The sequence below is a fragment of the Micromesistius poutassou genome, assembly GCF_964030765.1.
Source record: "Micromesistius poutassou genome assembly, contig: SCAFFOLD_5761, whole genome shotgun sequence".
Taxonomy (NCBI): domain Eukaryota; kingdom Metazoa; phylum Chordata; class Actinopteri; order Gadiformes; family Gadidae; genus Micromesistius; species Micromesistius poutassou.
Genome location: NW_028179576.1, coordinates 1 through 14,140, shown reverse-complemented (window position 1 = coordinate 14,140; position 14,140 = coordinate 1). Strand labels below are relative to the sequence as shown.

The 14,140-nt window shown below is 52.9% G+C and overlaps 1 protein-coding gene across 1 annotated transcript; it reads right to left on the bottom strand.

Moving 5' to 3' along the window:
• Positions 1 to 939: 939 nt before the first annotated feature.
• On the bottom strand, positions 940 to 13,521 carry LOC311372694 (CLIP-associating protein 2-like; the record flags this gene model as incomplete). Its single annotated transcript, XM_084489657.1, has 11 exons — positions 940 to 1,600; positions 2,144 to 2,184; positions 3,410 to 3,577; positions 5,419 to 5,496; positions 5,666 to 5,725; positions 5,810 to 5,880; positions 6,306 to 6,441; positions 7,080 to 7,225; positions 8,400 to 8,492; positions 9,517 to 9,593; positions 13,381 to 13,521. Coding segments are annotated over 11 exons (1,277 nt in total), but the record flags the coding sequence as incomplete, so codon positions are not given.
• Between the last annotated feature and the right edge of the window lie 619 nt (positions 13,522 to 14,140).

Here is a 14,140-nt window from a genome sequence, read left to right as displayed (position 1 = left end):
TAAGACACCACAACACAGAGGAGGAGGAGGAGGAGAGACACAGAGGAGGAGAGAGAGAGGAGAGACACTTAAAGACACCACAACACAAGGAGGAGGAGGAGGAGAGACACAGAGGAGGAGGAGAGAGAGACAGAGGAGGAGGAGAGACACAGAGGAGGAGAGAGAGAGAAGAGGAGGAGGAGGAGGAGAGACACAGAGGAGGAGAGAGAGACAGAGGAGGAGGAGAGACACAGAGGAGGAGGAGAGACACAGAGGAGGAGGAGAGAGACAGAGGAGGAGAGAGAGACAGAGGAGGAGGAGGAGGAGGAGACACAGAGGAGGAGAGAGAGACAGAGGAGGAGGAGAGACACAGAGGAGGAGGAGAGACACAGAGGAGGAGGAGAGAGACAGAGAGGAGGAGAGACACAGAGGAGGAGAGAGAGACAGAGGAGGAGGAGGAGGAGAGACACAGAGGAGGAGAGAGAGACAGAGGAGGAGGAGAGACACAGAGGAGGAGGAGAGAGACAGAGGAGGAGGAGAGAGACAGAGGAGGAGAGAGAGACAGAGGAGGAGGAGGAGAGAGAGACAGGGGAGGAGGAGGAGAGACAGAGGAGGAGAGAGAAGAGACACAGAGGAAGAGGAGAGAGGGGGGGAGGAGGAGGAGACCAGGGGAGGGAGGGAGGGGTTTGGTTGATAGTAGGAAGGAGCAGGACAAGTGAAAGAGGAGAGGAGCGAGAAGCATTGGGAGGAAGGAGTGAAAGAGGAGACGGATCGGACCAGGGGAGGGGAGAGGAGGAGAGGAGAGGAGGAGAGGAGGGGGAGAAGGAGAGGAGAGGAGAGGAGAGGAGGAGAGGAGGGAGAAGAGGAGGGTAGAGGAGAGGAGAGGAGAAGAGGAGAGGAGAGAAGGAGAGGAGGAGAGGAGGGGAGGAGGGGGGGAGGGAGAAGAGGAGAGGAGGGAGGAGGAGAGAGGGAGAGGAGGGGAGAGGGAGAAGAGGAGAGGAGGAGAGGAGGGGAGGGTAGAGGAGAGGAGAGGAGAAGAGGAGAGGAGAGAAGGAGAGGAGGAGAGTAGGGGAGGAGGGGAGAAGAGGAGAGGGGAGAAGGAGAGGAAGGGAGAAGAGAGGGGAGAGGAGAAGGGGAGATAGAAAGAGGTGGGGTGTGAAGGTGGGGGTCAGTGCTAATCCCAGCTCCACTTCAAGGACCTGAAATCCCATCAGCAAAGGCTGCAGTACTGCTGCTGCCGCCGCCGCTGCGTTCGCTGGGGTCCTGAGGTCACGCCAGCCTCCAGCGGACCTCCCCCCCTTCCCCCCTCCCCCCTCCCCCCCCCCACCGCCGCCGCTCTGCCTTTTAAGGGCACTTCAGAGAAGCACCGCGCTACGTGTCCCGCTGACGGAGCGACCCCAAGTGACGACTCCGATACAGGCCGCCGATTGGACGGACGTCTCGGCGGTGCCTGACAGGGTCCCCTTACCCAGTGACGAATAGGAGCCGGGGGGCAGTCGGCCGGCCGCCCGGGCCTGGCCCACGCTCCGGTGCTTAGCGACCGCGGCCGCGTTCACGTCCACGTCGCTACGGGAACGCTGCAGGGAGGCCGGCGACAGGCCGGGCTTTGACCCCGCGGGGACTGATGGGAGGGAGGGAGGGAGAGGGGGAGGGGGGGGGGCAGGAGGGGTGGAGTGGAGGTGGAGGTGGGGTGGGGTGGGGTGGGGTGGGGTGGGGTGGGTGGGTGGATAGGGGAGGGGGGGGGGGGGGGGGATATACACATCACAAAACGCATGCAAGAACTACGCACAGACACACCTACTACATCCATATACAGGGACACGCATAATGGTATGTGTGTGTACAACCACGAGGATGGAGGATGTATATCAAATCATAACATGTGGACTTCACTATACGAGACCGGACACGGGCAGATGTGAACGGGTTTGCAAGGGGGAAGATGGAGGTCTGCATGGAAGACTGGGGTGTGTGTGCGTGTTGTGTGTTTATTTGTGCCTGATAAATGGGTCAATGTGTGTGTGTGTGTGTGTGTGTGTGTGTGTGTGTGTGTGAGAGCATATTAGCCTGTGTGTGTATGTGTGCGAGTATGCACTTGATTGTGGAGCTTGAGAGAGACGCTGTGGCGGTGGGTGAGCTGGTGGCGTGTGGGTGTGTGACTCACCTCTCCCCGGGGCCGCTGACCACTTGGAGGTTAGAGGGCGACTGAGAGGAGATGAAAGTAGGTCAAGACACAAACAGCAACAACAGTTTGATTCCTGATGCCCTTGGCCTCAAGACTCCACCACAAACTACAGTAATACGTTACACAAATACACAGCGGAGAGACTGCTGTCTACGTAATACATCACACAGCCTCTGTGACCACTGGACCCCAGAGAGGCTACTCAAACCGGCCATCTCCCGACGGGATTAGCGCGTTTGTTCATTTTTCTTTCTAAAAAAGGTCTGCGAGGAAAATGGCAATTCTTCCGAATAACTTATTTAAGTTACGTATGTTTCATTTAGGAGAATCTGAAGGAATGCCACCTTTCCTGTGGAGCCTGAGTGAGGCCCAAAGTGTGGTTACACAATGACCGGTCACAATGTTTCATGTGCATTTGCTTCACTGAGTCAAGCATACAGGAAGTCACTTTATCTCTCCTGATTTAGACTAACTGTGTGAATTCCTATCCTTTCATCCGTTTTAATGAAACAACTTCCGTAGACGCTTGTATACCCTTCCTGACTTGACATGGACCATCTGGTACGTCTGGGAAGTGTTTTAAAACGGAGAGAGGTAAGCTCAAACCCAAACCCACCATACAGACATCCTTTTGGTGAGGTTGTTGCTCATATTTCTGTGACCATTTGACAATATTTTCAAATATTGAACATTTTCGCTGAGATAATGATTGAGTTTCCTGGACGCTGCTATGAATGTTTCCGTTGTATAGACCTCTGAAGAATAGGTCCCGCCTCCGAGGCTCCGGTTCCCTCGGTCAAAAGTCTATGGGGAATAACTGGCTTTTCGGTGCCGTTAAAGTAGTACTTTAATGGCACCGAAAATCCAAAAAAGCCAGTCGAAACGAGATGGAAAAAGTGTGTAGTTCAAAACGTGACGCAGCTTTTACTTCTCCGCCACCCACCTACAGAGTTTGTTATGTACGCTCATTCACAAACCCCGTGTTATTCCCCGTATACGTTTGACCGAGGGAACCGGGAGCCTCGGGGGCGGGACTTATTCTTCAGAGGTCTATTAAGGCCTATGTGTGTGTGTGTGTGGGGGGGGGGCGGGCGGCGTGGGGACGTTGTTCTGGATGTTTCCGTGGTACTAAGGCCTGTGTGTATGTGGGGGGGGGCGGGCGGCACGGGGACGTTGTTCTGGATGTTTCCGTGGTACTAAGGCCTATGTGTGTGTGTGGGGGGGGGGGGGGCGCGGGGACGTTACTTGAGGCTCTCCTGGGAGGAGGAGGAGGAGCGGTCGCTCTGGGGCAGCGAGGCCACGCTGCCGGAGCTGCGCAGGCAGGACTGCAGGGTGCGCTGGTACGACGGCTCCAGAGAGTTGAACAGAGCGTCCGTCTCAGAGGGGAAGTGGTTCCTCAGACCCCAGTAGGCCCTAGGGAGGAGGAGGAGGGGGAGGGAGGGAGGGAGGAGGAGGAGGGGGAGGGAGGGAGGGAGGGGGGGAGACATAGAGAGGGAGGGAGGGGGGGGAGACACAGAGAGGGAGGGAGGGGGACACAGAGAGGGAGGGAGGGGGAGAGACACACAGAGAGGGAGGGAGGGGGACACAGAGGGAGGGAGGGGGGGAGACACAGAGAGGGAGGGAGGGGGACACAGAGGGAGGGAGGGAGACACAGAGGGAGGGAGGGAGGGAGACACAGAGAGAGGGAGGGAGGGGGAGAGACACAGAGAGGGAGGGAGGGGGAGAGACACAGAGAGGGAGGGAGGGGGACACAGAGGGAGGGAGGGAGACACAGAGGGAGGGAGGGAGGGAGACACAGAGAGGGAGGGAGGGGGAGAGACATAGAGAGGGAGGGAGGGGGGGAGACACAGAGAGGGAGGGAGGGGGAGAGACACAGAGAGGGAGGGAGGGGGAGAGACATAGAGAGGGAGGGAGGGGGAGAGACACAGAGAGGGAGGGAGGGGGAGAGACACAGAGAGGGAGGGAGGGGGAGAGACACAGAGAGGGAGGGAGGGGGGGGAGACACAGAGAGGGAGGGAGGGGGGGAGACATAGAGAGGGAGGGAGGGGGGGAGACAGAGAGGGAGGGAGGGGGAGAGACACAGAGAGGGAGGGAGGGGGGGAGACACAGAGAGGGAGGGAGACACAGAGAGGGAGGGAGGGGGGGGAGACACAGAGAGGGAGGGAGGGGGGGAGACATAGAGAGGGAGGGAGGGGGGGAGACAGAGAGGGAGGGAGGGGGAGAGACACAGAGGGAGGGAGGGGGAAGAGAGGGAGGGAGGGAGAGAGGGGGAAGAGAGGGAGGGAGGGGGAGAGACACAGAGAGGGAGGGAGGGGGAAGAGAGGGAGGGAGGGAGGGAGGGAGACACAGAGAGGGAGGGAGGGGGAAGAGAGGGAGGGAGGGAGGGAGGGAGACACAGAGAGGGAGGGAGGGGGAAGAGAGGGAGGGAGGGGGAGAGACACAGAGAGGGAGGGAGGGGGAAGAGAGGGAGGGAGGGGGAGAGACACAGAGAGGGAGGGAGGGGGAAGAGAGGGAGGGAGGGAGGGAGGGAGACACAGAGAGGGAGGGAGGGAGGAGGAGAGGGTGGGAGGGGGAAGAGAGGGAGGGAGGGGGAGAGACACAGAGAGGGAGGGAGGGAGGGAGGGAGGGGGAGGAGGAGGAGGAGGAGGAGGAGGGAGAAATAGAGGAGGGGGTAGGAGCAGAATGGAAAGAGGAAGAGTGGGAGGGAGAGGAGTGAAGGGAGACAGAGAGAAGGAGGAGGGAGAGAGGAGGAGGGATAAAGAGAGTGAGAGAGAGAGTGAGTGGGAGAGGAGGGGGATAATAGAGAAACGGAGACAGAGGGTTGCGAGAGTGAGATAAAGGTCTGGAGTTTCACATGTTACTAATTCAGTCGCACATGTTTTCATGATGTGTCGATACTGCGTGGTGAGTCTGTGAGGAGTGTGTCTGTGAGAGAGAGAGAGGGTTGTGTGTGTGGGGGAGAGAGAGGGTTGTGTGTGTGTGGGAGAGAGAGGGTTGTGTGTGTGGGAGAGAGAGGGTTGTGTGTGTGTGTGTGAGAGAGAGAGGGTTGTGTGTGTGGGAGAGAGAGGGTTGTGTGTGTGTGAGAGAGAGGTTTGTGTGTGTGTGTGGGAGAGAGAGGGTTGTGTGTGCGTGAGAGAGGGTTGTGTGTGTGTGGGAGAGAGAGGGTTGTGTGTGTGGGAGAGAGAGGGTTGTGTGTGTGTGAGAGAGAGGGTTGTGTGTGTGTGAGAGAGAGAGAGGGTTGACGTGTGTCTTACTTGCGAGCTTCGACTCTGGCCTCAGAGTCTGCATCTCCGAGACCCTTCTTGATACTGTCGACGAGGACTGCTGTGTGTCTGGACGGGTAAAGAATAAAAAGGAAAAAATACATGAGAAATTTCAACATTAAAAGTCCTAGAAATCAATTGCAATTATCAAACAGAAATACTGCGCAAACGTTAAGTAAGTAAACAAAAGTGATGGGATGGTTGTGTGTGTGTGTGTGAGACGGTATCTTGGGCTCACCTCTCCAGAGAGTGGGTCTGCCACTCCTGTAGCAGCAGGTCCAGGAAGTCAAAGCAGCGCCTGAGAAACACACACAGCGCACAGACCACGCGTCACGCACTCCTTCATCATCATCATCATCAGGACCATTGTGGAGCTTCTTACCTTCGGACTGCCACAGACTTGCACGTGCAGTTACTAGTGATGAGGGGTATCAGTCTGGGAACGTGAGTGTGCTGCAGAGAGAGAGAGATGGCGAGAGAGAGAGAGAGAGAGAGAGATAAGAGCACAGATATATATATTTAGACAGTCAATGGCTATGATAATATCAAAAGCTGTAACATTTTGTTTTACAGAAACATTTGAGGCATGAGACCTTTGAGAGAGAGTGAGAGCGAAAGCAAGAGAGAGAGAGAGAGCGAGACAGTGAGAGACAGACACAGAGACAGAGAGAGACAGACACAGAGACCGAGAGAGACAGACACAGAGAGAGACAGAGACAGAGAGAGACGGAGACAGACAGAGAGCAACAGAGACCGAGAGAGACAGAAACAGGGACAGACAGAGACAGAGAGTGTGTGTGTGTGTGTGTGTGTGTGTGTGTGTGTGTGTGTGTGTGTGTGTGTGTGTGTGTGTGTGTGTGTGTGTGTGTGTGTCTCACGCGTATGATGAAGCGAATGGCGAACACCCCGGAGGTGGCCATGACTTTGGCGCAGTTGGGGATGAGGTTGAAGAGGATGGGCACGATGGCCTCGGCTCCGTGGTCAAACTTGTTCCCCAGCACCATGGACAAGTTGCTGAGCGCACACAAAAAGAGGAGTCACAAACACGGCCTCTGGGAACACATGTGTCACCGCCAGCATCTTCAATAACCATCAGTGTTCCTACACTCCAATGAACGGCACATGGACCTTCTTCCTAATGTATTCATTGTGTTAAGAGTCTGTCTCGGTAGCCATCCACTGAATAACTCGTCTAAGGACAGTGCGGGCGGGGGGCGGTAAGGTGACGACTACTCTATGATCCAGCAGGCTGACGCGATACAGCAGAATTTGTTGGGGAAGATGGCAGAGCTCGGAAAAGAGAAACGGCAACGAGTTACCCGTTACATTACGGAGATGTTGTGAGGGAGAAAACTCACTCACATGGGCTGACGTGGCTGAGGCTTTCAGAAGGGGACTTTAACAACAAGTGTATTTCTACAGTGGGAGACTACAAGGTGTCGATTTGAAGCCTTTAAAGACACCTTTTTTTTTGTTTTTTTCCCCCCCTGCTAATTACGCGCCTACAGATCCCTGCCTGTCCAGCCACGTGATTGGTTCAGCCAACATGAGGCGATAGAACATGAAATGCTTGTGCTTGTGTGCACGCGTGTGCTTGTGCGTGTGCATGTGTGCTTGTGCGTGTGCGTGTGTGCACGTGTGTGTCTACTCACGCCACGGTGATGCAGGCCTCGCGCACCACCTGCGAGCGCAGGTCCTTGGCGGACAGCTTGAAGGCCCCGTCCAGCAGACGCAGGTGCTGGTAGAAGCAGTCGTAGTCGGCCGCGCCGGCCGCCAGCAGGGAGCGCACCTTCTTCATCTGTGTGGGCGGACGGGACAGGACCAGAGCACCAATCAGAGACCAGAGAGAGGGACAACATTGAAGAACGGCGCCTTCACGCTCATAGACCTCTGGAGAATAAGTCCCGCCTCCGAGGCTCCCGGTTCCCTCGGTCAAACGTCTACGGGGAGTAACATGTTTGGGGTTTATGAATGATCGTAACATAACAAACTCTGTAGGTGGCGGAGAAGTGAAAGCTGCGTCACGTTTTCAACTACAACCGTTCTCATCTAGTTTCAACTGGGTTTTTGGATTTTAAAGTAGCATTAATAATCGTTTACTACTTTAATGGCACCGACAATCCAAAAAAGCCAGTCGAAACTAGATGGTAAAAGTGTGCAGTTCAAAACGTGACGCAGCTTTTACTTCTCCGCCCCCTACAGAGTTTGTTGTGTACGATCATTCATAAACCCCAAACATGTTACTCCCCGTAGACGTTTGACCGAGGGAACCGGGAGACCTCTGGGGGCGGGACTTATTCTCCAGAGGACTATTCTGAAGCAGTAGGAATTCAAGTCAAGTGATGTCGGTGTAGTGAGGGGCTGGCTCACACCGGATTGTTCCACGAGAAATATTATTCTTTGGAAAGAGGAGTGGTGCAGAGCGACCCGCGCTGATTGATGAAGTGATGCCGCTCACTCAAGTGATCCAACGTAAACCCGCGGTCGCAGCATCGCTGTCGGGGTCATGTGAGGACTGCGTGTGCTGGAGTCCTCAGTGAATCGATGTCTACAGTTGGCAGCTGGGCCATTAGGGGCAGCGTTGGCATTAGTCCGTGTTTAGAGTGTGTGTATTACAAAAGGAGAAACAGAGTATAAATTTAGTTAATTGAGTGTCTGAGTGCATGGGGATGTGTGGGTCTCTGTGTGTGTGTGTGTGTGTGTGTGTGTGTGTGTGTGTGTGTGTGTGGTGTCTGTCTGTCTGTCTGTCTGTGCACTGACCGCCGCGGCCCTCTGGTCCCAGTGTGTGTGTGTGTGTGTGTGTGTGTGTGTGTGTGTGTGTGTGTGTGTGTGTGCGCACTGACCGCCGCGGCCCTCTGGTCCCAGTGTGTGTGTGTGTGTGTGTGTGTGTGTGTGTGTGTGTGTGTGTGTGTGTGTGTGTGTGTGTGTGTGTGTGTGTGTGTGTGTGTGTGTGTGTGTGTGTGCGCACTGACCGCCGCGGCCCTCTGGTCCCAGTCGTGTTTGTCGTCAGAGCAGACCTCGCGGATCTTGTTCAGGTTGTCCTCCAGGTCCCTGGCCGAGTAGATCTGCAGAGCAGGGGGAGGAAGTGATGAGCTGGTGCGCCAATGCTCCACAACCCAAAGGGCGAGGTTCCTTTTGCCGCTTTTCCACCGACAGTATCAGCTCGACTCGACTCGCTTTGGTCGCGTTTCCATCTAAAAAAGTACCTCTTCAATGTGGGCGGGTCGTAGAAAAGAACCTCTCCACCATGGGCGGGTCGTCATTAGGTTTTAATCACGGGAGACGCGATTCCCGGGAAATCTGAATCTGATCAAGACTATTTCCTGATTCCCGGGAAAGGTTATGATGGGAAATAAAATAAAATAAAAAGCGCTAAATGACTGCGCGTCTATTGTTGTCATACGGTAACGTTGATGGAGGCGAAACTCGAGCCCTAGGAAAGGAACGACACTAAAACGAAACGGCGAAACGCTGATCCTCCGGAGCCGGACACACACAACCACGCTGGACACACACAACCACGCCCGACACACACAACCACGCCCGACACACACAACCACGTCCGACACACACAACCACGCGCAGCCTAACTCTAGCCCCGGGAAAGGAGCGACACACACGGCGAAACGCTATGTTCCCCTTCGGGAGCGGGTTCATGGACTCTAGCCACGCCGGACACAACTTAACTTTGAGTGATTATTCCCATTTACAGCCGCTGGCCAATCAGTGACCAGCAGCCTGTTTACGTCACACAAAAGTACCTACTCCGCTCGCTTGGAACCTCGACGGAGGTAGTACTAAAAAAAAGTACCCGGTACCAGGTACTTTTTTTGCCAATGGAAACGCAAAAAAGGCAAGTCGAGTCGAGTCGAGTCGAGCTGGTACTGGCGGTGGAAAAGCGGCATTAGATGTCCTGGACTACATGTCACCGTCTGTAATCCATTAACTACTAGGCTCCAGGTAGAGACTGCCCAGGGTGGCTTAAATGGAACGTGAGACTGTGTGTGTGTGTGTGTGTGTGTGTGTGTGTGTGTGTGTGTGTGTGTGTGTGTGTGTGTGTGTGTGTGTGTGTGTGTGTGTGTGTGTTACCTGCACTTGGGGGACATCGGTGAAGGCCTTGATGAAGTCCTCCTCGTCGATGCCCCCGGCTCCTCCTTCCTTGGATGCTGGAAGGAGAGTTAATGTTGAGTTAATATTGATTATGTTGAGTGAGCGTGTGCACAAGCTGCCGTTGAGACCAGCCGTTCTAGACGTCTGCATGGCTTTGTCTAACTCAGTTGGAATGACCACAGCACACACAGATGAAGCCTGCGTTATGGACATCCTGCCTGGAATGGCTGCTCAGACAAAGCTCTCTGGGGACTGAGAGAGAGAGAGAGAGAGAGAGAGAGAGAGAGAGAGAGAGAGAGAGAGAGAGAGAGAGAGAGAGAGAGAGAGAGAGAGCGTGCTAGGTAGTGAGATAAGAAGAGGAGCAGAAGAGGGGATGGGACCGACCGTGCGTGCGTGTGTGTCTGACAGAGTGTGAAGTGAAGAACGGCACGATGCTACAAAAGGTGATCACCCAAATCCAACATGGCCACGCTCTGAGCTCAGTATCACGACGCCGAAGATTCCCCCCGACACATGACACTGTCCTCCTTCTGTAGTCTGTACAAACTAATACCAAGCAAACTAATACCAGGTCGCCTCCGCTGGTTCTGTGGAAACCAACCATCACAACGAGGCCGTGTTGACCACCAAGCTTAGCGCTGAGCTCTGAGCAGGTCCTTGTTTTCTGCATTACTGTGTTCGCCTTGGAATGACGACAGCATATTCTTCCCCCCCCCCCCCCCCCCCCCCTCTCTCTCTCTCTCTCTGCGTCTGAGTGGGTGGGCGGGCGGGTGGGAGGCGGCGGGAGGAATTGGCATAATGTGTGGGAGGCATCTGTGGTCTGAAACACTGCTGGAGGCTGGAGGCTGGGGTCGCTCGGACAAGCATCGATGAAAAAGCGTTGTTTGAAAATGATGCAATGTATAAATTATATGGGAAAGCCAACTGAAAAAAAACGAAACTAATCAAATACTGGTGTTGGTGAGCCGGGTTCAAAATAAGTTTGCTTGGCATAAAAATAGCAGTAGTTAAAATAGCATAAGCCAAAATAAATCCTAGCGAAGCTAATATATGCTAAGCCTTGCAGCCATCCCTCTGCAGTTTAAAGTGATTTCTATCTCATGGTGGCTATACTCCTACATACACAATGGATATATTGATACGCGTGAGATGTTTTCATTTTTTCCGCTGACTGTTGTACCTTTTATATTTAAACTTCATACAGCCATGTCTGCTCCATCAAACAGCGAGAGCAAGAGTCTCATTCCCTTCAGCCTAACTCAAAACAGCTCGCTAACCAGATTCCCTGAGGCAGAAATCCTGTTGAGCATTTCCATTGGCTGAGTGTCTGTAGCCGGCCAACCAGATGTCAGGGACACAGATCCCCGGCAGACATGTTTCACATCTCTTGAAGACTGCTTGTTCAAGGGATGTGCGTGTGTGTGTGCGTGCCTGGGATCGACCGTGCGGTTGTGGAAACACGCATTATTTCTGACAGAGGCAAAAAACAAGATAGGAGATACAGAGAAATCAATAGGGAGAGAGAGAAAGAGAGGTGGGGAGAGAAAGAGAGGGAGAGAGAAAGAGAGGGAGAGAGGTGGGGAGAGAAAGAGAGGGAGAGGGAGAGAAAGAGAATCAGAGACAGAGAGAGAGAGAGAAAGGGGTGGAGAGGAGAGAGAGAGAGAGAGAGAGAGAAAGAGATGTGGGGAGAGAAAGAGGGAGAGAGAAAGAGAGAATCGGAGACAGAGAGAGAGAAAGAGGTGGAGAGAGAGGTGAGGAGAGAAAGAGAGAAAGGGAGAGAGAGAGGTGGGGAGAGAAAGAGAGGGAGAGAGGTGGGGAGAGAAAGAGGGAGAGGGAGAGAAAGAGAGAATCAGAGACAGAGAGAGAGAAAGAGGTGGAGAGAGGTGAGGAGAGAAATAGAGAGAAAGGGAGAGAGAGGTGGGGAGAGAAAGAGAGGGAAAGGGAGAGAGAGAAAGAGGTGGAGAGAGAGAGAGAGAGAGAGAGAGAGAGAGAGAGAGAGAGAGAAACAGAGAGACATAGACAGAGAGAGAGCGAGAGAGGTGGAGAGATGTAGAAAGAAAAGTAGAGAGTGATAGAAAGACAGGTAGAGAGAGAAAGACAGATAGAGAGAGCTAGAGGGAGAGAGGTAGAGATATCAGTATCAATAAAAAAGAGATTGATAAAAAAGTATCAATAAAAAAGAGTATTGTTAACACCAAGTCATTGATCGTGGTTTTAGATGACAGCACGATGAGGGGAATTGGTACAAATGTAGCGAATGCAAGGCTATGGCTTTGCTCTACGTTGAGAAAGTCTACTCTAACCGCCAGGTCCAGCAAAGCTAGTGTAAGTAAGCTAGTAAGCTAGTGTGTGTGCCATAGAGCACGCTGCATTATCAATGTGGGTTCCAATTTCAATTCAAATTGATGGCAGGTGGACCTTTATTTGAACTGAAAAGGAATAGCGGACGTCTTACAGAACAATGTGTACTTGATGAACATGTCATTCAGGATTCCTGACGTTAAAGCAAAACCACTATACTATTATGCTGTGAAAAAAAAGGAAATATGGGAATGTGTGACAACCATTGTTATTGTTGAAATGAATGCAGAGGCTTATTCTGCACGTAAGGCAGATTCTAATGAGCCCTGCTTGATAACAGCAAACAGACAAAGGCTGTAGCAAAGGTACATATCTGGAGAGAGTTGTTTAGTAATTCATATACAGTTCAGTCCAGTATCAAGTCCTTCAGAGTGCTACGAATTGAAAATTGCAAAAGCATTGCATTCACCAGACCCCATTTAGTGCTTGATTCCTGTGGGGATTTCAGAGAGCAGTTTGAAAAGGCATGACCAAAAATCAAACCGAAGGTCCTACACATGAAGCTAAAGCATGTCAACTATGGTTAACCAGGTAACCCTCCTCTTACGAATGCAATCACACCCTGATCTCCTCTGGTACCAGCTTTACCAATGCAAGCACGCTGTGATTTACCTGATAGCCATTTTCAAAGCCATGGATGGGCTAGCTAACTTTGCTGGGGGCAATGGCGGCCACAAAATGGAGAAGCCGTCCTCCATGCTGCCCGCTCACACCTGGGGTCTATTTTTAGAGCTATAGGACCTCTAACTGTTAAACCGGTGGAACAAAGTCAAAAGTTACCATTTCGTCTTGTTTTGTTTGAAATACTTATTTGTTACATCTCTGACGTCACGTCAAACGTAACCTCACAAATCAGACTACATATTGATATCTATAGTCTGATGTCTGACGGCAGACTGCTCAAATCGGGGGTGAATTTGTCCGCACCTTGCAATTTGTCACGAACAATCGTGTTGCCGGAAGCAGGAGTCTGTAAGGGGGGGGGGGTGATTGGCGAACACAAAACCCGGGCCGGCACTAGCGTCGTCCGCTCACGCAGACGAGTGTTCTTTGGATGGAGTCGCTCCGTCAACAACACAGTGGTGGTAAATGGTAAATGGACTGCATTTATATAGCGCATTTTCTGTAACCAGTGGCCACCCAAAGCGCTTTACAATATTGCCTGACATTCACACACCCATTCTCACGCCGACGGCGGCGTCAGCCATGCAAGGCGACAGCCAGCACGTCGGGAGCAGTTAGGGTTAAGGTGTCTCACTCAGGGACACCTCGACACTCTCGCTAGGAGGAGCCGGGGATCGAACCAGCAACCTTGCGGTTATCAGCCAACCCGCTCTACCCCCTGAGCTAATGCCGCCCTAATGCTGGTGACCCCCGCCCAGACCGGAGGGGACGGCTGGACCCCAGACGGCCTCAGGTGTGACTAAAGGGACGGTGTGTGTGTGTGTGTGTGTGTGTGTGTGTGACGGTGGGAGGACGTACTGAGCTTGGAGCCGGTGGCGCTGGGCCGGCGGGCGGCTGCGGACTCCGCAGGCTTCTTGGGGACTTTGGGCACCTTGAAGGCCGCCTGGCCCGAGGTCGGACGGCTCCCGTCCACACTGTCGTCATCCTCGAAGCTCCGGTCTGAGGCAGGGACGGGTCGGAAAAGAGAGAGAGAGAGGGAGGGAGAGAGAGAGAGAAAATGTAAGTATTCAAAGTGATATTACGGATGGTAAAGGTTAAAAAGTATTTCCAACTGCAAGGAAATGAACAGATCCTTTATAGCGGCTCGGATTATGGCTGAAGATTGACCATAAATGAGCATGTTGACATAAGGACAACATCAAACGTAAAGGAGAATGACCGACTGTAGTTTCTTTTTTCGATTAAGGCATAACTAAAGGCTTGGATTAAGTCCTGTTTGTGACTTATTGACCTGTACATTTTCTTATTTAATCTCCACAGAGGCGAGGAAGTAATAGAGTTGAGATGTAAGGGTCAGAGCTTGGTCAGCGATCCGTAAAATCAATACTAATCACCCCCCAAACACACAAACACGACTTGTTATGGAAAGTACTTTTGCAATGCTGCATCATAAATAGCCAAGGACTCTCTCTCACACTCACACACACACACACACACACACACACACACACACACACACACACACAACACACCAGGTGTGATATCTAGCTAGCATGAATCATCTGATTGCTAGCATTAATCAATACATGGTAGTACTGATATGTTATCAATCTCTTAA